General features: G+C 36.0%; 1 protein-coding gene across 3 annotated transcripts in view; it reads left to right on the top strand.

Moving 5' to 3' along the window:
* kiaa0586 (KIAA0586 ortholog) overlaps window positions 1-16,250 on the top strand; it is a 120,873-nt gene that overhangs the window by 88,516 nt on the left and 16,107 nt on the right. For all 3 annotated transcript variants that reach the window (XM_084393089.1, XM_084393088.1, XM_084393090.1), the window contains 3 exons: window positions 707-896; window positions 3,356-3,477; window positions 5,601-5,676. In XM_084393089.1, the coding sequence (XP_084249215.1) occupies window positions 707-896; window positions 3,356-3,477; window positions 5,601-5,676 (388 nt within the window). The remainder of the gene's footprint in view (window positions 1-706; window positions 897-3,355; window positions 3,478-5,600; window positions 5,677-16,250) is intronic.

Genomic DNA, 16,250 nt, shown 5'->3' with positions numbered 1-16,250 from the left:
GCTTATTAGCTTATAGATAACAGTAAGGTTACTAAGTAACATTTTCATACTAAAAGGCATAAAACTTAAAATTTGATTTCATGGGGACTTTAACGATTTGGTCTAATAGATTTGGAGACCTGTGAAGTTGGTGATGTGTAACATAAACCAGGGATTTTCAGACTTTTTGATTGTAAAAACCCCCAAACAATGTATTTTTATGTGTGAAGACTCATTTATACCAGGGGGAAAAAATCATAAAGCATAAATATACATTTGAAATATTATGTAAAGTGTAATCTTATTTAATATTAAATATGCAAAAAAAATACACAATATATATTTAATATTTACAATATTTACTCTATATTAAATATTTACTTTATATTAAAATTGACTTTATATTAAATATTTTTCTGCCCACCATTAAGTGTACTGTTAGATGTATAAACATAAAACTATGGCTCTTAGTTGAAAAAAATCATCTCATGATTTCTAACCAGTCTTTAGAACTTTATAATTATTATTTTTTGTACACTGGTATATTATATTTCTCTGAACGTTTCTTCAAACCCTATTTCAGAGCATTATTTCCTGTTTTACTGAAGCTTTTTATCCATGTTAATCATATCTCGTTGAAGTATTGCTAGTTTCGCTCTTATCCAGCAGATGGCGCTAGAGGATGTGTTCAAAAAGATGCTCATAGTAATGGATCTCTCTTTCTCAGAGATGGTGGGAGGAGGAGAGCAGTGGAGAGGTCAGTGAGGGTCAGAGACCTCTGCTGACGGCCACAGAGCAGAGTGTGATGACCGGACACTCGCTCATAGATCAGCAGAGATACACACACTCCAGAACCACAGAGATCTCACCTCACTCGACGCTCACGTCACCTGGACAAGTGCTCGCTGAAGTCACAGGTATAATATCATCACTCGGACAACCAACACTATTCTTCTGCGCATACACACTCTTTTACCATAGAAAATAAATAGAAAAAACTTCACGCAGAATTTATTGACGTTTTTACGTCACATGCCTTAACAGTCAAGCCAGTGTGTCGTGTTAAAGGTCTCTATGTTTGACGCATGTACTACAAACATATAAACCTCATCTCACTTTTTTTATATTGTTTTTCCCTGTCACCATTAATCGTTTTATTGTCCATCATATTTCTCTGGCCATTTGGGTGGCCACGTCTCTTTCTTGTTCGCCTTTTGCGGTGTTACTGGTCCTCCGTGGGGACGTCTCTAATGGGGCATGTCTCACACTACCCGTGTTATGTGGACGCAGGGAATTGAGCTGTTTTTGCTTCAGATTTTGTGTGTGAAAGAGCGAGCTGAGGCTGACACAGGGGAAGCCAGGTGTTCTGGATACTTCATCAGAACTCCGGCTCAGGGAACTGGGCGGAAATGAATCCCACTCCCACTCTGAGCATCCTCTTACACAGCCTGTGAACGGCGTCCAAACACAACCGCAAAGACTCTCCCCGCTAATGTTTATTCCATTATTCTCTTCTCCTGCTAAAGTAACAGATACATTTAAAGTAGAGACTGGCTAATATGTATATAGTTTTTAAATTTTATATATATATATCAAGTTTGGGATCGGTAAGATTTTCTTATGTTTTTAAAAGAAGCATCTTATTCTCGCTAAGGCTGCATTTATTTGATTAAAAATACAGTAAAAACATTAATATTGTGAAATATTATTACAATTTAAAATAACTGTTTTCTATTTGAATATATTTCAAAATCAAATTTATTCCTGTGACGCAAAGCTGAATTTTCAGCATCATTCCTCAAGTCTTCAGTAATCCTTCAGAAATCACTCTAATATGATGATTTGCAGTTAATTTTTTTTATTATTACTATCGATGTTAAAAACAGTTGTGTACATTTTTGATCTTTGATAAATACAGTTCAAAAGAACAGCATTTGTTTAAAATAGAAGGTTTTTGTAACATTATAAAAGTCTTTACTTTACAATTTAATGCATCCTTGATGAATAAAAGTATTCATTTCTTTAAAAACAAATTCTTACTGACCCCAACCTTTTTTTTTTAAATATATATCTTCAAAAATTTCTTTTCAAAATATATTTTAATAATTCTTTTTGGCTTTGTCTAACTGTTAAACTGTTATATGTTTCCCATAGGTTGAGTTTAAATGAATATTGGCCTAGCTCTTATTAAATAATCATCATATTAATAATACATTATTAATAATAATAATATATTATTATGGAATTATAAAATAATTTTCTAAATTTTCTGACCTCTCATCAAGAAGGGAATTTTCAAATAATTATCTACATTATGACATCTGCATAATTCTATTATTATTATAATTATATTTAGATCGGCTGGAGATTACACATCAAGAAGGACATTTTGAGATGACAATTTAAGATGAAACAATCAATTACATTAAATTACATTTATTATTGTTGTTGAAGTATATATATATATGTATATATTGTTAAGTTTTGCAATCTAATTGCTCAAAAATGTATTACATTTTTATTTTATTTATTTTTTTGGCTATGTCTCTAACTATGTCTCTAACTAACTGTTTCTGACAGTTTACCTGAATATCCATCTAGCTCTGATTGAGTAAAAAACTTGCATTTTTGCGATGAATAAAGTCTGTGTTGGACTTTTTTGGAGTCAATATTAGTTTCGTATCATGTTTCAAAACTAAAACAGACTGTCCAAAACCTCACACTAAAAAGAAACCTATGTAAGTAAATAACATTTATTAAACAGAGATGCTTTGGAAAACACTGACCGGCGTTTAAAATGTTTGCTGTTAAATGTTTAGTGTACTTAGAGCATCTGCAGTCCAAAAGTGTGTGGACAGTACATCTAAAGTTATGAGTCCCGGGCAACAGAACACCGGTGTAGATCCCAAACCTCTTCCTGTGTTGGCCTATACCAATATTTACTTTAAGCCAAGATTGCTCTGCTCACAGTAAAAAGAGCCTCCGTGTTGCCTAGAGACTAGTGCTGCCAAAGAAAAAACACACACCCCAGCTGCACGAACAAGAGTTCATCCTTGACGGAGCGAGAATTTAATGCTATTTTGCTTTCCTCTTAACTGCAATAGAGTTCCCCTAACAAAGACAAATCAAAGCTGCTGGAAACATCACATTCAACCTGCTGAGAACACTGTTGAATGTACAAGCATGTTACAGGCTATCAAAATAGATGTATACATGACAGAGACTCCTGTAAATATGCATGGTTTAATGATAGAGTTATGATCACTGTGGTATTTTTATTGAGTTTGTTGTTCTTGGGCGTTGAGCACAGATATCATATCATACTGTACTTTGCGTGCAGTCTGAGATATTGATATGTTGTATCCATGACAACCAGGTGCAGTGGTTGAGAACAGTGGGCTGTCAGTCAACCTCAGGTCATTGGAGGAACAGAAAGAAGCTGAGGTTTATCATGTGATGACTGTCTCCTCCCCTCAGCTACAGGACACAGAACATCTGGCAAGTACAGCGACAGAGCCTGAATTATTTCTTTAAGAAGCGAGAGTGATGCAGTTCTGCTTGTGTTACAGGAAGCACAACTATAGCTTTCATTTATATTAATAAACATAATTATGTTTGAATGCGACTTCCGTAATGTGACAGCAGGAAATAATGTAGGACACAGCTTGAGTGTAACTATTAGGATTTGATTGGATTGTAAAAAGTGGGCTATGATTTTTTAATTATTATTTTTCTTTATCCGTGTGGCCTTGGTGACATCGGCAGAAAAATGGTTTAATAACTTAAGAAAGTTATTGCTTTTTATTAAAAGGTAGCATAGATAACATTTAAATGTGTAGTAAGGAGGGGTTAAATTTGGAATTAATGTTCATTTCATTATACAATATATGTTTTGGTTAATGTAATTGATCACTTGTCTAATGATTAAAAATATGATGGAATTTCATATATTCATATATTTTACACTACCTTTTAAAAGTTTTGAAGGAAGTTTCATATGCTCACCAAGGCTGCATTTATTTGATCAAAAATACAGTGAAAACTGTAATATTGTGAAATATTATTACAATTTAAAAGAACTGTTTTCTAGTAGATTTTTTTTTTATGTAATCTATTCCTGTGCTCAAAGCTGAATTTTCTCCAGTCTTTAGTGTCACATGATCCTTCAGAAATCATTCTAATGTGATGATTTGCTGCGCAGTTGCATCAGTTCATCGAAAGCCAAGGTTGGCGTCATCCAATCTTACTCCCTCGACATGACAGTCCCGTTTTCAAGTACTTCAAGTTCACACAACTTTTTCCAGAACATCAAAGCTCATAAATCTTAATATTATCCAATTGAAAAAATTTTTTTTTTGATGTGATGACCAAATCCTTCAGAGATTGTCCTCATTTGTAAAACTAAAAGTTTCGAGATGTAGGAAAACTAACACTTGATGGAAAACAAAAACTTTAATTTTGAAATCAAAAAAGAAATTAAATTACCACTATAGTCAGCACTACCGGTAACTTAAACACCTCTGATTGGTTAATGTTATTATTAACAGAAATCTGTGAGATTGGCTACAATACTCAACTCTGCAAAATCACATTGTAAATAGGCACATTGGCAGCGTCGTCGAACTCGCATGACAGGAATATAACAACCAGATCTCATTAATTTACTTACTTTTCTGTTAAGTATGTGTGAAACGTAGTAATATAACTATATTAATCATGCAATACAAATATACTGTATTACTTGCATTTGACGTCCCTGTGCTCAAGTAATAAAAGTGACGAAAAAACAGCATTTACATCAAATAGAAAGCTTTTGTATGTAATGTAAAGGCATTTAATGTGTCCTTGCTGAATAAAAGTATTAATTTCTTTCTAGAAGAAAACATTTTACATTTTGCAATCTGATTTATAAAATATATATATATATATATATAGACGCATATCTCAGTTTCAGTAATTTCAATAACTGTTTCATTCAATTTAAGAATACAATTTGAAAATAATAGGATCAATAATTGAGCTTCTTGTCCACAAAAATAATTCTTAGGCTTGTATATTCTAGATATTATTCCATTCATAAATGTACGAGTGGACCGTCTCTATGTGGTCTCTGGTTTCGCCCCTCAAATCTGATTATCTGAGCAACATTCCAGAAGCACTGGGACTTTTAACTGTTTGTTAGACTGTTTGCTTTTCTGTGCTTGTTCCAGACAGACTGAGACTCAGCACTGTAGCACTTTTACTCGTGTGATATTGCTTAAATAACTTATTCAAGTTATTATAAAATAGTAAGCAAATGCTGGTTGTCTGTGCTGTGTAGTTTGTTCTGGGTGTTCCGCTAATTTCCGCTCAGGGCCGACCTCTGTCCCTGATTTTCTCTTAATCGCAAAAACAAAGTGTTCTCTTTAGTGGTGTGTGCAAACTCTTGAGACCCTCATTAACCCAGGATTCTCGGTCTGTAGGTCGCCCATATGTGGGGATTTACCCCCCTGAATGAGAGAGATTAAAACAATGTTTTTCCCCTCTGTTCCCTGTAAAATCCCTCTGCATACAGTGTCCACCCGACGCCCCTCTCCTCCGCTATTGTCCTAGTCTCATCTCCTCTCATTTTGTGTGTTTAGAGGTCCCAGACAGCACAGGCGGTTCATAGACCTGCACCAATCCTGGTGAGGCAGTACGAAGACAAAGAGGAACCAGGTACAAATACATGTCCACACAAAAGACCCCAGCAACTTGCAAGTCAAACTTGGTCTTAAAAATGTCTGTTTTCTGCAAAAAAAAAACATTTTGAAGATATACACATAAACTTTGCAGTTTTTCTCTTCTGGAAAAACAAGCAAAAAATATTGATGACTCATCTTGCACTAGATTTTTGTCCAATTTTTGTCCAGCGAGTCGCTCGAATGGCGGCAGCCATGTTGCGCCTCCATCTTGAAAATACATTAGCCTAAGAGGGACATACCTGGAAATTCAAGCTTCGCCTTTTGCGTTTTTACACTCAGTGGCACCGTGACGAATGCGAGGGGGATATTACTCGCGACTGCCGGCAGATTTGAAATAATACGGCCACCGTAGGAGTTAAAACGCCCTCGGAATGGGAGGGGCTAGAAAGTAATATTCAGTTGGTAGTCATAAACAATTTCACCGCTAGATGGGAGAAAATCCTACACAGTGTAGCTTTAAACATGGGCCACTAATCCGAGTGTCTGTTAAACACTATTGTTACAGTCATGTTTCTGAACATTTTATCAATTTTGGGTTTGTGCCTTATTTTATGATGGACTCCTCTTGAATAATGTGTCTGATTAAATAGCTTTTAAGATGGGTTTTTTCTCAATGTATTAATCAAAAACACAGTATTAAATGGGTAAATGCTATGCTTAGGTCTTTTAGTTAATTGCTAGGCGATTACTGACCGACTCAAGTTAAAAGAGCCCAACCTCTATAAATGTCTTGGGTTCCTAGCTCAATGTAAATCAATGAATGTGCCTCGATGTAAATCAAGTCATTCGTGTCTGTATCACAAAGCATGCAGGACGAGTTTGGCTCAGCCTCACCTCAGTAAAATAGTTTTATTTGCAGCCTCTAGATGGCAGTGCACCTTTAGGGCAACAGTCTGCATTGTTCTTTTGTCTTGGTCAGTGCATGACTGTCCACTTCTGTCTGAGGTGTGTGTCCTCTTGAGGGATGCAGAGATGCTGGAGTCAGCTTTATAAACTTCAGTCAGGTGTGAAGGGGCACAACAGAAGACAAATATCTTTGTGACAGCAGCCGCTGACATGGCATATGCATCGTTTAGTTTGAAGGTTAGGACCAGTTGGACAGGTTGAGCGTTTGCATGGCTATATATAAAATGAACTTTTTCTGTTGTAGACATACTCCCTTCCTTAGTATAACCAGGCCATTTATGCAAAATAAGCTGTCATGGTTATGATGCCACAACCTTAAACATATGGCCATGTAACTCTAAATGGCTGTTTGTGATGTAAGAAACTAACATTATAAGTGAACAGGACGAGAGATGTGTGTCTGTTAGACGTTAGAGTGTTGTATGTGTGCAGATGCAGGACAGCACTGCAGATTAGACATAATGAAATCTGAGCTGAGAAAGCGTTCTCTCTGCCCTGTGCTTTTTATTAAGTCTTATATAAGAGAACATTGTGAGCTCTAGTACTCGTCCTGAACTGATTACCCTAATTCACTGACAAAAACACCTCTATCTCAACAGCTGACAATTAAATCTATCTATCTATCTATCTATCTATCTATCTATCTATCTATCTATCTATCTATCTATCTATCTATCTATCTATCTATCTATCTATCTATCTATCTATTATTCAATCATTCAGTCTATCATTCTATCTATCTATCGTTCTGTCTATCTATTTGTCATTCTATCTATATTTATCTATCTATTAATCGTTCTCTCTGTCATTCTATCTATCTATCTATCTATCTATCTATCTATCTATCTATCTACCATTATATCTAGCTATCTATCTATCTGTCTGTCTATCTATCTATCTATCTATCTATCTATCTATCTATCTATCTATCTATCTATCTATCTATCTATCTATATCTATTTATCCATCTATCTATTATTCATTCATTCAGTCTATCATTCTATCTATCTATCGTTCTGTCTATCTATTTGTCATTCTATCTATATTTATCTATCTATTAATCGTTCTCTCTGTCATTCTATCTATCTATCTATCTATCTATCATTCTATCTACCATTATCTATCTATCTATCTATCTATCTATCTATCTATCTATCTATCTATCTATCTATCTATCTATCTATCATTCTATCTGTCTGTCTGTCTATCTATCTATCTATCTATTTATCCATCTATCTATTATTCAATCATTCAGTCTATCATTCTATCTATCTATCGTTCTGTCTATCTATTTGTCATTCTATCTATATTTATCTCTCTATTATTCAATCGTTCTCTCTGTCATTCTTTCTATCTATCTATCTATCTATCTACAATTATGTCTATCTATCTATCTATCTATCTATCTATTATTCAATCGTTCAGTCTATCGTTCTGTCTATCTATTTGTTATTCTATCTCTATCTATCTATCTATCTATCTATCTGTCTATCTATCGTTCTGTCTATCTATCTATCTATCTGTCTATTTATCATTCTATCTATCTTTCTATCATTCTGTCTATCTATTTGTTATTCTATCTATCTGTCTATCTATCGTTCTATCTATGTCTATCGTTCTATCTATCTGTCTATCTATCATTCTATCTATCTATCGTTCTGTCTATTTGTCATTTTATCTATTTGTCGTTTTATCTATCTATCTATCTATCTATCTATCTATCTATCTATCTTAAATTTGAACACTGCAGCCTTGTCACACAAACTTCTTGGCTTTCTGCACTTTCAGTAAAGTTGAAAAAAATTGTTTTGACAAATTTTCCTTCTAGTTCTGATTCTAATTGACAAAAATTCCTTCAATAATCATGTATGCATGTGTACAATAATGCCTAACGCTGAGTGACATGAAAGTAAACCTTGAAAATTGGCCTTTTCCTTTTCTTTGCCTTCTGTGTTCTGCATCCCTTCTTCTTCCTTTTGCCATTTCACTCTTTCCCTTTTTCATTTGTCATTCCCTCTCATCTATTAGTTAAAAATTTCTGCTCTGTCCTGCAGACCTATACCTCCTCACATATGTATTTGACATATAGTTTATCCAGATGCACTCTTTCAGTGCCGGCCTGTCGCATGTGATTATTGTGTGATGAGAGCCAGTGTGTGCTGACGGGTGAATGGATGTGATTAGTGTTTGAACGTCAGCTCGTTCTGTGTCATTACATTTGCTCTGAGGATTTTCCCCTTTTCTCTCTCAGTGTGTAATTTGACGCACCAGTGCAACAGCAGAAAGACCGGAGATGCACCTGTGTTTGAGTGCTTATCGTGTTTAATCGCCTCGACATTACGTACGTACACATGTTTGAGAGCCCTTGTCTGCTCTGTTTGGAAAGTCGTCCGTCCATTCATTAATTTACTCACCCTCATACTGTTCCAAACACAAGAAGATATTTTGAAGAAAAATATCTAAATGGTTTTATCCATATAATAAAAGTAAATGGGTTTCCATGTTGTTTTGGACCCCATTGACTTCCATTATATGAAAAAAAAAGACATTCTTCAACATATCTTCTTTCTTTTCCCACAGAAGTAAGTCAGGTTTGGAACAGTGTTCATTTTAAGGTGAACTGTCTCTTTAATTTAGACATGCGGTGCTATTGTAGCAATCACAAGTTAGCTGTTTTGCTCAATTCCACTGATGTTTTGTCCTGGTCATGAAACTAATTACAATAAACAGCCCTTATACCTTGACAAAAGCCTGTCTGTTAAGTCTTTTCTATCACTTTCTCATCAGTGCTCGGACAAGCAACCGTTTGTGAGTTTATAAAGGAGGTGAGTGCACTGAAAGTCTTCGCTGAATTCACACTGCAATTCTATACTGTAAGAACGTGACATTAAAGCCTTTTAGTCACAGCTTTAGCCCAGACGAAGGGCCTTGAACAAATAGAGCTTCTGTGACTGCGATCTGCACCTCTGCCTGATCTACAGATGGGCCAATTGTGTTGTGTAATAAAGGCGTAGTGTGGTACTGTACAGCCAGATCGGTGCAGACATGACCCGGGCAGCGTCCCCTGGTTATACAGCTGCTCTCTCTGCGATGACTATGTCTCTATTTGCCCATTAGAGAATGGCTGCTCTGTTCAAGCGCCCCAGTTCAGCTTGTAGCAGTGACATTGAGGTTGAAAAGCGATTTAAAGATGCTTATATAATGGTGGCCGGTGAAACTCCTTGAGGATATGGCAGATGGAGTCTTCGTAATTGGGGTTTATGTAAGAATTTGACTCTGTTGTTTGTGGTTTGCCATTTCGAATCAGTCAATATTTTGCTCTTATAAGCTTATAGTTTTAATTATTCATCAGTGATTAATTATTTACATATCAATAAAATGATCTATAAAACCGGTGTTCTGAGTTGCAAGTATGTTATGTGGTTGCTAGGATGTTCTGGTGGTTGCTTGGTAGTTAGGCCTACTTAGTTCAATTTAGCCTAAAATTTCTATGATTTTATCTGTATTAGTCAATATTGAATATATATATATATATATATATATATATATATATATATATATATATATATATATATATATATATATATATATATATATATATATGTATACAGGGTTTGAAATTAACTTTTTCACTCACTGGCCAATTTGGCTACTAAATTTTTAAGTTACCAGCCATTCAGAACTTCTACTAGCCAAAAAGAAATTAACCAGATTAACTATGTCACACTATATATATAAAAAAAAAATGGATTTCATACATTAATTTCTTATTCAAACAAAATCCTGATTAATCATCTAACAGAGAGGTTTTTGTTTTTATATGTGTGTGTGTGTATAAATATGCATATATATATAGCGATTAATCGATTTGACAGCACTTTATTTAACCATTTAATTTATTCAAAACAAAAGCGATTTGGAAAGGCATTGTTTTTGTCCATTTTTGTGATGTGTATTCAAAGAGATGATATATAGAAATGGAAAGTTGCACAACCAATGAAAGGGTCTCTATGCCGAGGTGAAAGTGGACATCCGTTGAACACTGGGCTCTTGTGTGTGAAATATTGGCCCCTCTGTGGAGCACAGGAAGGGGTGAGGGCACACATCATATACACACACACATACATACACACACACACACATACACAGCCCGCCTCTCGAGGGCCACTCAGATAAACTGTTTCCAAGCTGCTCGGCCGTTCTGTTTTTACTGGGATCAAAACATCATTCAAGGAGCCATGTTAACCCCAGCTCTGTGTGAGCCCTCTTCCTTCATCCGTCATGTCCAGTTCTTCTCTATAACGATAACATACCTACAGCTATACGTGTGCCAAATGAGAACAGCTTACTGTGCATTTAGCTACTATGCAAATAAGTGACTTGTGACTTGCATGAATGTGGTGCAGAACTTTGATGCCGATTTGAGCTTGTTGTTATGCAAAGCATTCAGGAATAATCACGCTTCGATGAAGTCACCATGTCGGTTTCTTTTCTCATTTCAATAGGCTTATTCTCATTTGTGTGGGAAGGTTTTTTTTTTTCTTTTTTTTTTTCGTACGCATAATATTCACTTTTGCAGTTGAAGCATGCTTTAGTTTTTATTTTTAAGTAGAGATGTCACTAGCACAGAGTAGATGATCGGTTGCCAGGGACAAAAATAATAAGTATTCTTATAGGTATAAACTCACATTCAAAGATATATTTTTGAAAGAAATTAATACTTTAATCAGCAAACAGTAAAGACATTAAAATTGTTAGAAAAAAAATCTGTTTCAAATAAATGCTGTTCTTTTGAACTTTACTATTCATCAAAGAAGCCTGAAAAATATCAGTTTCCGCAAAAATATTAATCAGCACAACTGTTTTCAACAATGATAATAATAATAAGAAATTTTTCTTGAGCAGTAAATCATCATATTAGAATGATTTCTGAAGGATCATGAAGATTCCGGAAAATACACGGATAAAGTGACCCGGGATTTGACCCGGGTTCGTTTGATTTTGGTTCATTCACACTGCCAGTGATTTTCCGGAATAAGTTGTTCACACACAACCCGTAAAAATCCCGTAAAGACACGTGACATCGATGTGACTTGGAATGTCTCAGCAGCGTCTTAAGTTTGCTTGTGAGCTGCGATTTCTCTCTCGAGAAACCACGCTTCTGCATTTTTTTTCTCTGATTCGATCATAAACTTGCGCATTATGTACCGTTTCACTAGCTGGCGAACGATCCCGGCTTCAGCGTCATCACTACGACACGGCATTATTGCGGCTTTTGTTCACACAACGCGCGTTCCGGGACTGAAAACGGCAATGTTACTAGGTCCCCAACCCGGCATCGATGCCGGCATCAATCCCGGGTCGTGTTTGCGTTCACACAGAAGGCGTTCTGGCAATTTGCCGGGATCATCGCGCTGTGTGAAAGGGGCTTATGTAACCTTTGGCCGGGCCGAAGATGCTACTGTAGCTTTACCTGTTAATAGAGGCGGAAAATAAATAAATAAATAATAATATATATTATTATATAATATAAATAATAAATAAATAATAGAGGCGGAAAATAAATTCCAGCACAGCGCTACAACAATCATAATGAAATGACCCTTCGCATATGGCAATTTATCTGTTTAATAAAATACCTTACTCACCTGCTGAGTAATAAAAACGCCATCTCCAAAAAGCCAAGTCAATGCTGATTCTTGTTTTATTACGAGCTCAGCTTTTTGCCAGCAGAAGCTCCTCTGTTCAGCCTTTTTTCTTTTTCTTTTTCTTTTTTTACGGACGATTCACCAGAGGTTGAAGGTCTAAAATATAAACACTTATAATAGGCTTCCCATAGTGAATCAGGGAAAGACAAAAACACGTTTTGGAAGAAGGATGTTGGATTGAAAATTGTGTGTAAAATAATGTTCCTTTAAGAAATAGTTTTTTTAAATAAAATAAAAAATCTATATTACTCATGTTGATAAGTTAATGAAAACTATCTTTATTTTATTACTTTGTTTAGTGCATTTGTTATTATTTGAAGAGATTTGATTCTGCACTAATTATATGTAAATAAATGAGAGTTTATGTTATGTGTGTGTGTGTGTGTGTGTGTGTGTGTGTGTATATATATATATATATATATATATATATATATATACAGTATATATATAAATGCACATACACACAGGGGTTGAGAAAAATATTGTGAATGCCTGGGAAATAGACACAATGTTTATTGATTAAGGTGTTTTACCACCTTTTGCCTTGGGTATAGCTTCCAAACTTGAATAGATTTATACTTTTGAATAGTCTCCAGTTCATTCAATTTGAAGGGTCAGAAACAGGGCAGAAAATTGAAATCATGAAATTCTAAATGACAACTTTTCAATACAGGAAACCTTGACTTTGTAGGGTCTTTTATTTATAAGAAATAAACTACAAACAGTAAAGTTAGGCCTTAAAATGCGTAATAGAAATAGTACATCTTTGTCTTCACTTGAAATCAACCTGATATCTCTACGACGCCCTCTGAAATCATAGCATTTCATCATAGCATTTCAGTTTGTGCTCGCAGTGGGGCGTGATCTTGTGTTTCCTCTTCAAACAGCAGTCTAACGCAAACAAACAGTACACACACTGAGACGCCGTCTCCGCTTTTCACTTCTCATCGCATGGCTCCGCACAGAGATGAGAGGAGATTATTTACCCGATGTCTGCTCTCAGGTTTGTGGCGAAAGAACCACAACTTCAGTGTGTTTGTTTAAACGACTCACCCGTTGGCAAATAGCCGACAACTTATAATGTTTTTGTATACGTGTGCGGTTTTGCATAATCGTACGTCTAGTATTAGTGCTGTTGTTTTGCCTCAAAACTTTATGAAAGTAGTAAACGCCACATGAAACGAGAATCTAATAGACTGACATGTTTAAATTATACACAAACGTTTGGCATAAATGCTGCATGTTCCTCCATTGCAGCTGTAAAGGGCCGTCGACAGTTTAAAGCTGGCCGAAACCCTAGCCAGGAGACCACAAACAGGCCTGAAATTGGCGCTATGGTTTTGCCATGTTTTTCTATTAAAGCAGGAAGTAAAGGAATAACAATCAAACCCAATGAAAGAATAACAAACCAGCAAGAAAGTTGGATTCTCTCTTTGTCCTCACACAGGGCCGCACCGTCCCATCCCCCGTAGCACTATGGGCCGTTCGGATGTAAACTCATGGTTCAAGAGCTCTGGAATAACACGCTACGTAAACAAGCCGGAAGAGTTGAGGTGAAGACAGCCAGTCTCAGTTTTGCAGTCACCCAGAACCCCACTACAGATGAATGAATAGAACAAGACAGGGAAGCTTTTGAACACTGCCTTTCGCTGCAAATAAGACTCGTCTGGTCCAGATATGTCATCTCTGTGACCCGTAACGCTCCCCTGTTGATCTCTACATGTGTAAACAGAGTTCAGCAGTGGCCATTCACTTACAACAACTCCGAAAATGGCGGGAGAATCCATCTTGCTCTAAACAAAACAATGGAGGGCCGCAGGCTTAACTGGACTTAGTGAGTGTTTTTATTTGCTCAGTATTTGACACAGTGTAGTTATGTGGCTGGTCAAATTCACATTTCCCACAAAATAGGGACAAAAGAAGAGCAACTCATGTTCAATGATTTTGATATGCTCTTCCCCACCCAGTTTTATGTAACGTACTTGACCTGAAAAGTGAAAGTCTACGCTTCTGTTTAAAAATGCTGGAGATTAAGATATTTGTCTGTCATTTAAGAACAGCTGTACTTAAAAAGGCATTGATCAACCAAGCCAAACGCTGTATTTGATTTGTGCACTCTTTGTAGCTTAATTGAGAAGTCACGCAGGGCGAGACGAAGCTGCCAAGAGAAAAAGCAGGACTGAGAGATGACAATGCAAATCTGCAGGCCGTTGCAGAAATGGACTTTTAATACCATAAAATGTTGCATAATACACATCAATGTACACTGCTGTTCAAAAGTTTCAAAAGTTTTTTAAAGTCTTATATGGCGCTTTTCCATTACCAGTACCAACTCAACTCGGCTCGGCTCGCTTTTCGCTCCGTTTTCCATTGCAGATAGTACCTCCACAATAGTACCTGGTCGTCATAGCGACGCCGCAGGAAACTGCCGTGACGTAATCTTCAACGCGACACACACCCGCTACCCACACACACAGAACAATGGAGGAAATTGCGTCTGGCGCGAGCAATGATGACGCAGTGAATAGTGACGATTCTCTCTGACCAATCAGCAGTCTGCCGTATTTTCACGTCACATTTTAGTATCGCCTCAGCTCGCTCAGAACCTCGCCGGAGGTGATACGAAAAAAAGTACCTGGAAGCAGGTACAGGTACAACTTTTACACAGTGGAAAACCAAACAAAACCGAGTCGAGCTGGTACTGTGTAGTGGAAAAGCGCCATTATTGTCACTTGTCAATTTTACAATTTAAAATTTAGAATTGTTTTCTGTTTGAATATATTTTAAAATATAATTTATTGGGATGGAATTTTCAGCATCATTACTACAGTCTTCAGTGTCACATGATTTGCTGCTCATAAAACATTTATTATTATTATTAATACTTGAGACATTTTTGTTTCTTGAATGTCCAAAAGAACAGCATTTATTTGAAGTAGATTTTTTTGTAAATATTTACAAAAGTAAATATTTTCTGTCACTTTTGATCCATTTAATGCATCTTTGCTGAATAGAAGTATTAGTTAAAAAGCATAACTCTATAAATAAAAAGAACATTATTTTACTGTCATCATTTTACAAATGATGTTACTGTAGCAATTTAACAATGTTTTGCTGTAAAAGTATGTTTTGTCTTGTTGAATAAAATATAGCTTTTGAATATTGTAGACAAATTATATGTAATTCATACTTTAAGAAACCATATATTTGACTGTAAAATTTTAAGTATTGTTCTGTTAAATCTAATATGGTAAGGTAACTTGCAGTTTACCAAATTTTTATATTCTTTTTTCCTTTTCTAACTTTTTTTTTTTCAACAAAACCTGTGCATCATGGTGGCAACTTTTGCAGACAAGCAGCGCATTTACGTCAGAATGTGTAAAACTCTTAAATTAGCCACCATTGTCATAACAAAAAGAAGATATCAAATATAATTTAATATTTCATAGTAAAAATAACAATAGTAACCATGATATTTTGGCAGACACTTCAGTTACTTTGGTAAGACAAGACTGTATCATATGTAAAGTTTGATTTGCATTCAGACTGTGTTGTCTAGTTCTCCTCTAAACGGTTTGTTTTGACAGCAGGGTGTGGTATGACAGTGTCAAGTGTCTGTGTAAGATGGGCAAGTGATGACTGTGGTCGGTCTGTTTGTCAGTAGTTCCACACTGACTCCTTATCTGCCGTTGATTGACAGAAACTCGCCTGGCCAAGTTCTTGTTTATCGTCGCGCTCCATCAAGTTTTCCCATCTCCTGACCTGCAGATGCTGCAGAGCGATTTCACGCCACAGTTACGGCTCGCCACCCTGCAGAGTCACAGCGGCTGTAACACAACTGTCACAGGGTTCAGCGGACAAAGCTCTCAGATCACTTCTCAAGACTTTTATGGCTTCAGTGCTGCTAAGTTACAGGATTTTGCAATGCCGTATT

This window comes from Rutilus rutilus (assembly GCF_951802725.1).
Source record: "Rutilus rutilus genome assembly, chromosome: 21".
NCBI classification, from domain to species: Eukaryota; Metazoa; Chordata; class Actinopteri; order Cypriniformes; family Leuciscidae; genus Rutilus; species Rutilus rutilus.
The sequence above is the reverse complement of the archived record's forward strand: the minus strand, read 5'-3'. Positions and strand labels throughout refer to the sequence as shown.